The sequence below is a fragment of the Thalassophryne amazonica genome, chromosome 10 (assembly GCF_902500255.1).
Source record: "Thalassophryne amazonica chromosome 10, fThaAma1.1, whole genome shotgun sequence".
In the NCBI taxonomy this organism is placed as follows: Eukaryota; Metazoa; Chordata; class Actinopteri; order Batrachoidiformes; family Batrachoididae; genus Thalassophryne; species Thalassophryne amazonica.
In genome coordinates, this window is record NC_047112.1 from 47,317,602 (window position 1) to 47,331,417 (window position 13,816).

At 42.5% G+C, this 13,816-nt stretch overlaps 1 protein-coding gene across 2 annotated transcripts in view; it reads left to right on the forward strand.

Annotated features, from left to right (window-relative positions):
• Window positions 1-13,816, forward strand: part of atp13a3 (ATPase 13A3) — a 184,698-nt gene that overhangs the window by 129,656 nt on the left and 41,226 nt on the right. For both annotated transcript variants that reach the window (XM_034179954.1, XM_034179955.1), the window contains exons 22-27: window positions 5,375-5,535; window positions 7,483-7,611; window positions 7,723-7,802; window positions 7,954-7,996; window positions 9,610-9,719; window positions 10,574-10,670. In XM_034179954.1, the coding sequence (XP_034035845.1) occupies window positions 5,375-5,535; window positions 7,483-7,611; window positions 7,723-7,802; window positions 7,954-7,996; window positions 9,610-9,719; window positions 10,574-10,670 (620 nt within the window). The remainder of the gene's footprint in view (window positions 1-5,374; window positions 5,536-7,482; window positions 7,612-7,722; window positions 7,803-7,953; window positions 7,997-9,609; window positions 9,720-10,573; window positions 10,671-13,816) is intronic.

The window sequence follows — 13,816 nt, forward strand, 5'->3', positions numbered from 1 at the left end:
CAGGTGTGCCTTAGACTGCCCACAATAAAAGGCCACTCTGAAAGGTGCAGTTTTATCACACAGCACAATGCCACAGATGTCGCAAGATTTGAGGGAGCGTGCAATTGGCATGCTGACAGCAGGAATGTCAACCAGAGCTGTTGCTCGTGTATTGAATGTTCATTTCTCTACCATAAGCCATCTCCAAAGGTGTTTCAGAGAATTTGGCAGTACATCCAACCAGCCTCACAACCGCAGACCACATGTAACCACACCAGCCCAGGACCGCCACATCCAGCATGTTCACCTCCAAGATCGTCTGAGACCAGCCACTCGGACAGCTGCTGAAACAATCGGTTTGCATAACCAAAGAATTTCTGCACAAACTGTCAGAAACCGTCTCAGGGAAGCTCATCTGCATGCTCGTCGTCCTCATCGGGGTCTCGACCTAACTCCAGTTTGTCGTCGTAAACCGACTTGAGTGGGCAAATGCTCACATTCGCTGGCATTTGGCATGTTCGAGAGGTGTTCTCTTCACGGATGAATCCCGGTTCACACTGTTCAGGGCAGATGGCAGACAGCGTGTGTGGCGTCGTGTGGGTGAGCGGTTTTCTGATGTCAGTGTTGTGGATCGAGTGGCCCATGGTGGCGGTGGGGTTATGGTATGGGCAGGCGTCTGTTATGGATGAAGAACACAGGTGCATTTTATTGATGGCATTTTGAATGCACAGAGATACCGTGACGAGATCCTGAGGCCCATTGTTGTGCCATACATCCAAGAACATCACCTCATGTTGCAGCAGGATAATGCACGGCCCCATGTTGCAAGGATCTGAACACAATTCTTGGAAGCTGAAAATGTTCCAGTTCTTGCATGGCCGGCATACTCACCGGACATGTCACCCATTGAGCATGTTTGGGATGCTCTGGACCGGCGTATACGACAGCGTGTACCAGTTCCTGCCAATATCCAGCAACTTTGCACAGCCATTGAAGAGGAGTGGACCAACATTCCACAGGCCACAATTGACAACCTGATCAACTCTATGCGAAGGAGATGTGTTGCACTGCATGAGGTAAATGGTGGTCACACCAGATACTGACTGGTATCCCCCCCCCAATAAAACAAAACTGCACCTTTCAGAGTGGCCTTTTATTGTGGGCAGTCTAAGGCACACCTGTGCACTAATCATGGTGTCTAATCAGCATCTTGGTATGGCACACCTGTGAGGTGGGATGGATTATCTCAGCAAAGGAGAAGTGCTCACTATCACAGATTTAGACTGGTTTGTGAACAATATTTGAGGGAAATGGTGATATTGTGTATGTGGAAAAAGTTTTAGATGTTTGAGTTCATCTCATACAAAATGGGAGCAAAACCAAAAGTGTTGCGTTTATATTTTTGTTGAGTGTATATATATATATATATATATATATATATATATATATATGCTTTATTAATAACATACACATTTATTTATATTGGGTTTTGACAAAAATGTGCTTGGTTTCAGTGCAGAAAGTTCACTGTTCAAAGCCCACCCCTGCCGCATCTCCAAAATGGATGAAATAAATTTTTTTCTCCTCAAAATTCTCTACACAATACCCCCCCCCATAAATGATAATGTGTTTGTTTGTTTGTTTGTTTTACAAATTTTGCATATTCAATAAAAACAACAACTAAGAAATAACATGTACTTAAGTATTAACAGCCTTTTCCATGAAACTCAAAATTGAGCTCAGGTGCATCCTGCTTCCATTGATCATCCTTGAGATGTTTCTACAGCTTAGTTGGAATCCACCTGGAGTACATTCAGTTGACTGGACATGATTTGGAAAGACACACACTATGGGACCTTTCCAAATCACTGTCAACTGTGGGACCTACATATAAGGTGACACAGTTGATAGTGCATGTCAGAGCACAAACCAAGCATTAAGTCAAAGGAATTGTCTGTAGAGCTCTGAGACAAGATTGTCTCAAGGCACAAATCTAGGGAAAGGTACAGAAACATTTCTGCTGCTTTGAAGTTCGGATCCACCAGGACTCTTCCTAGAGCTGGCCGCCTGTCTAAACCGAGCAATTCAAGCTAGAAACATGCTCACGCCGGAACAGTCTCTGTATATATGGAGTACCGGAGGAGTCGGAGGGGTCTAATCTATCGGAGCTAATAAAATAAGAAGTTGGCCCGCCGGTCGTGGACATAGACCTTTAATACAACGCTACCACTGGGCATTTGCCCCATAATGTATTTCCATTAAAAAATTCTCGCATGTACCGGACACAGCAGTCTGGATATGACCAGTAACAGAGGTACGAAATGAAGTACAGCACTGACACTCGCTGATTTAAGGAAACTGGGTAAAGAATTTCCTTGATTCTAAGACCGGCCATTTATTTTTTTCTAACCATGCTCAGACACAGCACCTAAATGAGGCGGGGTGTAATTCAAGGCCGATGATTATTAACAAAATGCTGCTTGTTACTTGGACTGTAATATGGTGTTAAATTTCACACCTGTCCCTGGGGGTGATGAACCAAAGACCTTGAGATCAGAGCCCTCTGCCTGGCTGCGAACCCTCCCCATGACGTGCACCTGTTAAATGACTGTGACTGAAAAAGTCTGTGATTGATCACTTTTACGTTTTCACTCCTGTCATATTTTAAAATTTTTACAGTGCATACACCGATGACATTTCAATCATGGATCAAATACATTTGGCAGAAAAACCCACAAATATGACCAACTTCACAACAGAGTAAGGAAAAGACATGACCCGCAATTCCTGGAGGAAATTCTACATACTGTGTCTTTGGTTTGGAGGTTGATGGTTGTATAAAGAAAAAAAATGGTATGGTAAATTGCATAAAGTCGTGATGGAGAACTTTAAAAGGGTCATGCGCATGTCGATGTCATTGCATGGCCATGGATGTAGAGTTGCAAAAGCATAAATCAGGGTGCAACTCGGCAGCTGACTTAGAAAAAAGAGTAACTCTGCCAAATGGTTAAGCGTTGTGCTTGAGACCAGCGGATCCTTGGTTCAAATCCCAGCCTGACTGGAAAATCACTAAGGGCCCTTGGGCAAATTCCTTAATCCCCTAATTGTTCCTGCTGTGTAGTGAGCACCTTGCACGGCAGCACCCTGACAGTGGGTTGAATGTCAGGCATTATTGTAAAGCGCTTTGAGTGTCTGATGCAGATGGAAAAGCGCTATATAAATGCAGTCCATTGACCATTTAAATGTAATCTTTTTAATGCACATAATGTCTGGCACTTATTTAAGGCAGGTCTTTATTTTTCAGACAAAGTTTTGACCCGATTATTAAATGAGGCAGGTCCCAGTTCAAGGTCAGGCTTTTAACCAAGGAAATACGTAAGCCTAATTAATGCTAGGGATTCCCTGTAGACCAGGGGTGCTGAACCTTTGAACCAAGATCTAAGGCACAGGATGCGCAGGAGCCGAAAATATCGCAGGAGTGTGCAGGAAGCCTGAAAAAAACCCACTTGTGTGCCGTTGTGGCTGCTGTATCAATTGTATTGCGTTACAAAGCCATATATATTGGTTTATAACACAAAACTGTCAAAAGGGATAATAGATATAAGTGTAAAGATGATTGAATATATCATCAGAGGATCAAAGAGGAGAAGGAATACAATTTGATTTCTGTATTTCATGATGCCTACCAAAAAAAGACAAAAAAAGTTGGTCTCAAGAATGTTTGGAAGTACATAGGGGTAAAAAAGTATTTAGTCAGCTCCTGATTGTGCAAGTTATCCTACTTAGAAAGATGAGAGAGGTCTGTAATTTTCATCATAGGTACACTTCAACTATGAGAGACAAAATGAGAAAAAAAAAAAATTCCAGGAAATCTCATTGTAGGATTTTTAAAGCATTTAATTGTAAATTGTGGTGGAAAATAAGTATTTGGTCAATAACAAAAGTTCAACTCAATTGTTGGCAATGACAGAGGTCAAACGTTTCCTGTAAGTCTTCACCATTAAGTCCAGTGACATGTGGTTTCTTGGGGACTGGAACTATGATGGAGGACTTGAAACAGACTGGAACATGGCATGACTCCAGGGAGGTGTTGAAGATCCCCGTGAAGACTGCGGCCAGCTCATCAGCGCAGTGTCTCAGGGTGGCAGGAGAGACACGGTCTGGGCCTGGGGCCTTACGTGGATTCAGCCTCATGAAATGTCTTCTCACATCCTCCTCTTGAACCGAGAGGGCAGCGCGGGGGGGGGGGGGCAGCGGTGAGAGGGGGGAGGTCCAGAGTGTTTGAATATCCAGTTGTGTGGGCGGTGGGGAGGTGTGAGTCCATGACTTCAAAACGTGAATAGAAGACGTTCAGGTCGTTGGCCAGCTTCAGGTTGTCAATAGAACGAGGTGCTTTGGGCTTGTAGTTGGTAATCTCTTTCAACCCCCTCCACACAGAGGCCGAGTCGTTGGCAGAGAACCTTTGCTGCAGACGTGAACTGTACATGGATTTAGCCTTTGCCACTTCCTTGCTAAATCTGTACTTTGCACCTCTATAGCTGTCTCTGTCTCCTTCTCTGAAAGCCACCTCAGGAGATTTTTTTAATGAAAGACGTGCGGACGTGTCCGCGTGTCAGGACGCAGCCGGCACGGTGCGGCAGCACAGGAAAAACACCTCCGTGTTGATAACCATTTGTAAAATCCAGGTGGCTTTTGATGGCTTTCAGTGGAGTGAGTATCTGAGAAATTGTTTAACAGTTGGGCATGTTCCAACTTGTCCTTAAGGCTTCCAACAGAGGTGTTTTTCCTGTGGCGGAGCGTCACGGCGGCTGCGAGCCGACGCTGCAATCCGTCCGCACGTCTTTCATTAAAAAAAATCTCCTTTAACAGTGGAATATCCGGATAAAATGCTGAAACTGACTTCTTCTGAAACTTCTCTGTTCTCTCACGATGTCCTGGATCAATAGAGCCTGAAATGTGGAGGTTTTCAGCTTGAAACAGCCTGACGACGGCGCCTCGGAGCGCTGCGCGACGTCCCACTGCGTGGGAAGTCCTTAAAGCGACAGTATCACCTCAAAATCTCTCATCAGCTGTTAAAATTTTCACCGAAAACCAGCTTAATTTTTCGAACCGTGTCCACTTCGATGTGCCTCACAGGTTTAGAAAAATTTTTGATCAAACAAAGCGCCAGTCTCTCAGCAACTTCTCAGACAAAGGAATTCCGACGAGGGGCTGGACGACTCCTCCCACAAGGAGTGCTCACACGCAGCACCGACAGGCGTGGAAAAACTCACGCATGCGCATGAGGGTTCAAGCATGTCTGACGTAAAAACATATGAATGAAATCCATATAGTTTTTGAAAAAAATAAAAAGGACCTATACTTTATTGACAGACCTCGTACATTCATGTTGTAGGTGACAACATGTTGACGGCTATCTCAGTAGCTCGGGATTGTGGGATGATCCCTCCTGATGACACGGTTATCATCGCTGATGCGATTCCTCCTCATGATGGTCAGGCTGCCAAGATCACCTGGAGATATGCTGACAAGCCATGCAAGATGCCTCAGCGGGTGGTGAGAACTTGGAGTGCATACTTCCTGTCATTAAATTTATTGCTTGCTAAGGCACACACAGTCACATGTATTTGTAAATATCTTTTGCTAGTGCAGAAGGTGTTGGAGGTGATTGTATCTTAACAGTGATATCAATATCAGGGTCTGCACAGCAGCATATGGACAGTGGTTACAGCAGTATTGTTGTCAGTTGTATGAAATATGAAAATCCCATGTTTCAAAATACATAACAGGGTGATGTGAGTATATGGTAAAGTGAACTGAATGGAACTGAATGCATGATCATAAAAACAGACAACTGTAGGGTGCAGTTTAATCCATTACAGTATGGTTCTGACTAGGGATGGGTATTGATAAGATTTTATCGATATCGATGCCATTATCGATTCTGCTTATCGATCCGATTCCTTATCGATTCCCTTATTGATACCTCTTGTGAATTTTGTACTAAAAGTAGGCTTTACAGGTTTTCTATGCATTTCATTGAGTCTTAAAGTAAATAAATATGAAATTGGTCACTGTATCCTTGATCTCTGGACATAAATAAAAAATAAACAAATCAGTGTTTCGCTTTGAAGTTATTAATTCCGACTGGACTCGTTCTAACTTGACTCGGCAGAGAGCCGCGCAGCATTTGGAGCTGTGTGAACAGAACGGAGGACGATTCTCGTTTCTTTCTCGCAACAAGACAGGAGTCCCAGTTAGTAACTTTAATCCGCACAAAAGTGACTCATGATTTCACATATTCAGGGATGAAAGTGGTGAAAAACAAAAAAGCTGAAACCCAAAATTACCCCCCCAACACCACCTGCATGACAATGTTTGAATTCTAGAAGCTCTGAAATGCAATCTGGGGCTTTTCCAGACAATAAACTGCAGTGAGTGCAGCATTCATTTTGGTGAGGGGGAAAAAAAAAAAAACTTATTCAAATTCATTCCAGTAGTATTCTGCTCTTACTAGGATGCAGGAGTTTTCTAGTTTGGCAGATAGTTCTGGAGGAAATCACTGAAGAAATTAACACATTGAAAATATGGTTTGACCGAAACAAACTGTCCTTAAACTTAAATAAGACAGGAATGAAATGGAGGTGTAAGAGTCACTAGGTGTTCACAGGAAACACTTATTTATTTCTGTATGTATGTATGTATTTATTTATTTATTTATGTATGTTCATTGTTAGTTGGTTTTATATTTTCAGTTGTTTTTATTCAGGTTCTTTTTGTCTCTTTCTCTAAAATTGTATATAATCATTAGATTAGTATTATTACTATTATTGTTGTGCTTGCTATTATTAATAATATATAAACAAAAATAAATTAAAATTTTACAATTTGTAATACATTTCACTCTTTTACGACAACAAACACTTGACAGCTGCAACTGCTTAATGCTAATTTTAATATTGAAAATGCCATAGACATGCTAACGTGTTAGCATCAGTCCCATTTTTAAGTTATAAAATACATCAACTGTTTCAGAAGACCATAACAGGTCGGTTTAACATAAAAAAAGATAAATAATACTCACAGCCATATGCTCTTTAGGGGAAAGCGAAAGAAAAAAAAATGAATCAACGAAGCAATGATCGAATCACTGCTTTGATTTGTTCAAGGTTCAAAGCAAAGCCGCGCTGCAGAAAAGTTGATTACAGACCCGCTGCAGAGTCTGTAATCAATGTAGAGAAATTATAATTTTCCTGACAAACACCCCCAAAAACTCTGAAGGACCAATAAGGGAATCGTTAAGTAAAAAGGTTATTGATGTCGATGGAACAAATAATTTAACGATACCCGAAAGGAACCGGTTCTCGATACCCATCCCTAGTTCTGATTGCACAAGTTATATTAAATACAGGTAATCATAATCTCTCATATATTCTTTACTATTTAGTGACATCAGCCATATCATGTATGATTTGGTTCAAATCTATTCTTTGATCTTATCAGGAAGTGAACATCAGCGTGGAGGATGAGTGCCACATTGATGAGCCCAAAACACGGGATCTGTTCCACTTTGCAATGAACGGCAAATCTTTTGCTGTCATTGCTGAGCATTTCCCCGACATGCTTCAAAAGGTGAGAAATCGGTTCATCAGGAAATCACTGCGACCTCATCTCAGTTTTTCAATTGTTGTTGCTCTTACTGTTAATCGTCTTGCCTCCCCGTGGCTTCTGTCTTTGTTGTAGTTGGTGTTGCATGGGACCGTGTTTGCCAGAATGGCCCCAGACCAGAAAACTCAGCTCATTGAGGCGTTGCAGGGTGTAGAGTGAGTTTCAATCTTGTAATGTTTGTTGATCCTGATGTTTGTTAATCCACAGCATCAGCTATTTGGTACTTAGAAACGTTCATAAAATATCAGCAGTAAATTTGTATGTCAGTGACTGTTTTAATTATAATTATTATTATTTTGTTTTTAGTTATTTTGTGGGGATGTGCGGAGATGGAGCAAATGACTGTGGGGTATGTATGTCCACCTTACTGTCTCTACTTTTTTGGTATGTATGTATGTACAGTGAGGGAAAATAAGTATTTGAACACCCTGCGGTTTTGCAAGTTCTCCCACTTAGAAATCATGGAGGGGTCTGAAATTTTCATCTTAGGTGCATGTCCACTGTGAGAGACATAAGCCAAAAAAAAAAAAAAAAATCCGGAAATCACAATGTATCATTTTTTTAAATAATTTATTTGCATGTTACTGCTGCAAATATTACACTTATAAGTATATACACCTGTGAAAATCAGTGTTAATATTTGGTACAGTAGCCTTTGTTTGCAATTACACAGGTCAAACGTTTCCTGTAGTTTTTCACCAGGTTTGCACACACTGCAGCAGGGATTTTGATCCACTCCTCCATATAGATCTTCTCTTGATCTTTCAGGTTTGGAGTTTCAGCTCTCTCCAAAGATTTTCTATTGAGTTCAGGTCTGGAGACTGGCCAGGCCACTCCAGGACCTTGAAATGCTTCTTACTGAGCCCCTCCTTGGTTGCCCTGGCTGTGTTTGGGGTCATTGTCATGCTGGAAGACCCAGCCATGACCCATCTTCAATGCTCTTACTGAGGGAAGGAGGTTGTTTGCCAAAATCTTGCAATACATGACCCCATCCATCCTCCCTTCAATACGGTGCAGTCATCCTGTCCCCTTTGCAGAAGAGCACCCCCAGAGTATGATGTTTCCACCCCCATGCTTCATGGTTGGGATGGTTTTCTTGGGGTTGTGGACATGTGCTGGCTTGAGCAGGGGGACCTTGCTGCCCTGCAGGATTTTAAACCATGACAGCATCATGTGTTGCTAATGTAATCTTTGTGACTGTGGTCCCAGCTCTCTTCAGGTCATTGACCACGTCCTCCTGTGTAGTTCTGAGCTTTCTCAGAATCATCCTTACCCCACAAAGTGAGATATTGCATGGAATCCCAGACCGAGGGAGATTAACAGTCATCCTGTGTTTCTTCCACTTTCTAATAAATAATCATAACAGTTGTTGTCTTCTCACCAAGCTGCTTGCCTGTTGTCCTGTAGTCCATCCCAGCCTTGTGCAGGTCTACAGTTTTGTCCCTGGTGTTCTTAGACAGCTCTTTGGTCTTGGCTATGGTGGACAGGTTGGAGTGTGATTGATTGAGTGTATGAACAGGTGTATTTTATACAGGCAACAAGTTCAAACAGTTGCAATTAATACAGGTAAAGAGTGCAGAATAAGAGGGCTTCTTAAAGAAAAATTAACAGGTCTGTGTGAGAAAGAATTCTTGGCGGTTGGTGGGGTTAAAATACTTATTTGCAGCAGTAACATACAAATAAATTATTAAAAATCATACATTATGATTTCCGGATTTTATTTTATTTTTTTTAGATTATGTCTCTCACAGTGGACATGCACCTAAGATGAAAATTTCAGACCCCTCCATGATTTCTAAGTGGGAGAACTTGCAAAACCGCAGGGTGTTCAAATACTTATTTTCCTCATTGTATGTCCAGCCACTTCAAAAAGTATTTATCATGTGACATAATAGTTTGAAAATGGAACAGATTAATTCCAGTTCCCACATGTGTGCTGTGTTTCATTCCTCCTTTGCTCAGGCTCTGAAGAGGGCTCATGGTGGAATCTCTCTGTCAGAACTGGAGGCTTCAGTTGCCTCACCTTTCACTTCCAGGACTCCTAATATTTCCTGTGTTCCAAGTCTTATCAGGTTTTTCCTCTTCTGTTTTGTATGCATACATATAGAACAGCAGCAAAATCATTTAGAAAGTGAAGCTCAAACTCCACTGTAAAAATGTTGAAAGGAACTTAATGAACAGAATAGTAGCACTAAGTTGATATGTGTTCATAGTGTAGAAATTCAGCTTTAATTCAAGGGATTTAACAAAATAGCATATTAACCACTATATTCAGTGGCATGTCATCTGCTGCTTCCTGGCTAGTGTTTTATCAAACGTGTGGGTTTTTCCTTCCCATTTTATCATGGATTTGGGCTTTCTGAACAACATGGTGCTTTGAAGCCTGTTGTGCAGAGGATGTTTGCATGGCAAGTTAGTCGTGTGTAAAGGGGAGATCGCACACCCAGTGAAAGTGAGTGGCAAGTGTTCTTAACATGAGCAGAACACACCCTGATGAGTGTCACCAATCATGTGGCATTGTGTGATGTGTTTGTGGCATCTAGTGGGTGATCTGGGTGGAGAGTTCTACAGGTGGCTCCAAACACCCCCATTCGCTTTCTGTGTGAGAAGGTGTTTAATGAATTGTAGCAATTTTTTACACATTCTCTTTATTTTCAGAAGCCATAAGTATTTGAGCAAATATTAAACTAAATATAAAGGTTAAATTTGCTTTTTCAGCCAGTGTTCAGACAGAAGCGACTGAGTGCAACTTAATCCAAATTGTGCTGTAACAGATTATTTAGTGTTTCTTCACTTTTGTTTTAAATAATTAAATAGCAAAACTTTTAAATCATTGTTGAAATAGTTTTCATAAAGCACTTTTTTTTTCCATCCATCATATATTGTATGTCTTGAAGACAGAATGACTGTTGCCATGTTTCTGCAGGGAAGGCCGCGCTGCTCTCATTACCTCCTTCTGCGTGTTCAAGTTCATGGCCCTCTACAGCATCATTCAGTACATCAGCGTCACTCTTCTCTACTCTGTATGTTGCAATTTCCATTACTTGAGTTCAGGAGCTTTATGCAAAAGTATGTGTGTGTGTGTGTGTCTCCTGGAAAGCATGATCAGGAACTCCTACTTGAGAATGGCAAAGGGGTCTCAGTTATTGCTGCACACAGTGGAGCAATCCCAACATGTCTTTTTAGAGTGTTATGAGGACTATAATGAAATCTTTTGCAATAAAAGTAATACAAAAACAACAAACAAAGAATGGATGGCAAAAAGTGGCCAATAAATGAAATGTGGCAGTAATAAGGAACCACAATAAACCAGAGAATGTAGCAGTGGCGGCTGGTGGAAAAAAAATCTTGGTGGGGCTGGTGTGCCAATAGATTTCCCTGCCGAGTCCAGTACAGGCATTCAAATGAACAGTCGGAAAATTATTACAATTCCACAATAATCATTTCATGTCCTTCTCAAAATCAGCAGTTTCACAGATAAAGTTAAGCATTTACAGCTATATTAGGCCTCATTTATACTTTGGACAGGAACAGTATCAAATACAACACTCAAGTTCTTGAGCAAGAAATATTTCACCATTTGACACCAATTTTTGTGTGTGTGTGTGTGTGTGTGTGTGTGTGTGTGTGTGTGTGTGTGTGTGTGTGTGTGTGTGTGTGTGTGAGAGAGAGAGAGAGAGAGAGAGAACATTAATAATTTGCATGAACATTACTGAGGGGACTGGAGGCAAAATAAGCTCGAATAACTTAAATAATTCGGCTAACTAATAACACCAAAACCTTTAAATTGGTTAAAATTAATTAACAGTGTAGAGGACAAAGCAAATCAAGTATACAAAGCCACTTAATTAATCCTTTTCTAAACTTGTTAGTCTGACTATAAGCGTCTTGTGTAAACCCAGTAGTGGCTGAGTTAGAATTTCGGGGGAAAAAAAAAAAGCAAATTGCTATTATTTGGGGGGTAAAAAAAAACACCAAATCATTCGTTTTAGACAGTGGAATACTCCAAAGAATATTTCACTTCTGTGGGCTGATCCTCATTACTAGGGGAGCTACGACCACTAGCTTTAAATCAAACAAACATCACTCTTTCGTTTTATCTTAAATAAAATAAATCCTCATTTCCACACCAGGAGCAACATTTGGGAGTAAATCCTAACAGCTTGTCGGCTCACCTGAGCTGAAGTGGGATCCACAGGCGAGTCCACAGCTGAAAACCACGGAGACATAACGGCCAGGAGGAGCACGCAGCAATCATAAAGTCCCAAAGTTCTTCAACTTACTCCAGCAAAACACACGGAGACAAAAAATAAATATAACCCAAATGTCAGTAGGGTTTCTGTTTCTGCCAAAAACAGCAGCATTTTGATAATTCCACAGGAGACCCAAGCCATTAAATTTGGTGCTGCTGATTGTCCAAATATTTATATTTCCTTAGCAACCACACACAATTGGTCCATGGGTGCCAAATGTCTCGCCCAGAAGATATTAAATTTTGCGATGCTAGTTGGCCAAATATTTATTATTTTCCTTAGCAACATACACAATTGGTCATTTCACTGCACTTTAAGGGGCAGATGAGTGAACACCCAAGAAGAGAAATGATACGTTCTGTGCTTCTGTCGGTGGAAATGCACTGTTGAATGAGAGTCACTTTGTGGAAATGTTGTTTTAATAATTCAGATTACATGTTGGCACATACTTTTACTAAAACTGACTGTTATGTGTCGGACGCAGCTCGGAGAACCGACCAGCGTTTGAAGGACCCAGTATGAAATAAGCAGAGCACGGTTCAAAGGCTAACTGAATTTAATACATAACAGTGATAATATAATAACAAAAGGTGCGGCCTGGCGTGGTGCGCTCCCAGCAGCGCTAACGGTCCGGAGCCAGAAGCTGTTTCGGACCCAAGGACCCCGCCGACACCCCCCAGGTGGCCGCAACAACCGAGTCTGTGAAAGAAGGAACCATTATGTGAGTCCACACTCTACACACAGAACACTTAAAGGTGTACAAACAGCAAACACTTCCTGGCTTGATTACTGATCAGCTTCCCAACCTGCAGGCATGGAACAATCAGTTCCCAAAACTCCACTGCAGTGAAAGCTGATACATGACTAACGTACAGCTCAATGTAATAAGGTGTGAGGGACACCACATTTACTGACTGTATAAATGTTAGTCACAAAATCTAACGTACCTCAGGAAGTGTGCTGACGAGTGTGAAACCTCACCCCCTCCTCTTTCACAGACTGTGCATCAAACCTGGACGTTCTCAGCATCCGCTGTTGATGAGATGGCTCCCGAGACGACGATCTCACCCGTCTGGTCACAAGGTCGAGTCTCTGGCAAATACACACTGTGCACTCCACTCCAGTCTTAAATGCCAACATGTTCCAATCCATCCAGATGCACCACAGCTGTGAGTCCTGATGAGTCGCAGGTGATCAGGGTGAGGTCCTGACAGCCTCAGCAACACAGCCACTCAGTCCCAAACGCACGCCACCTGGGAGGAAAACCAAAAGACAGAAACAAACCGGCAGCCAGGCCCCCCCAGCCATATAACAGTACCCCACCCTCACGGGAAGCCTCCCGGCGACCACACACACCTGGCCCAGGAGAAACACCCCCCTCCAGGGACCATGGCTGGAAACCGCGTCCGCGTTCATCCTCCAACAGACTGGTTGAACTGGCTGCATCTTTGCCCTTGTTTCTGACAGTCTCTTAGCACAGGTGTGGCCAGGAGTTCTTACACCTGTGCGGTCAGCCTTTATCCAAACATGTGTAATTAGTCATAAAACAAAACACAAACAACCAAAACACCCCCCCCTCCCCAGGGGACCGTCCCATCAAACCCCAGGGAAGGGGAGAAAAGAAAAACAACCCAAACTTGAGCTTACAAATAAAAATACTAACCCCCCCCCCCCCCCCCCCTCCCCAGAGGACCGTTCCATCAAACCCCAGGGAAGGGGAGAAAAGAAAAACCCAAACTTGAGTTTACAAACAAAAATGCTAAAATACCCCCCCTCCTCCCCCCCAAACGACATGTAGGGACCAACACCCCCCAGAGGGCCTCCCGCCAGCTCCAGGAGTAATAACCACGACCGAGGTCCCTCTGGGATCCAACGTCACCCACGGGGACTACCAGCGCCTCCCAGAGGACCACTCG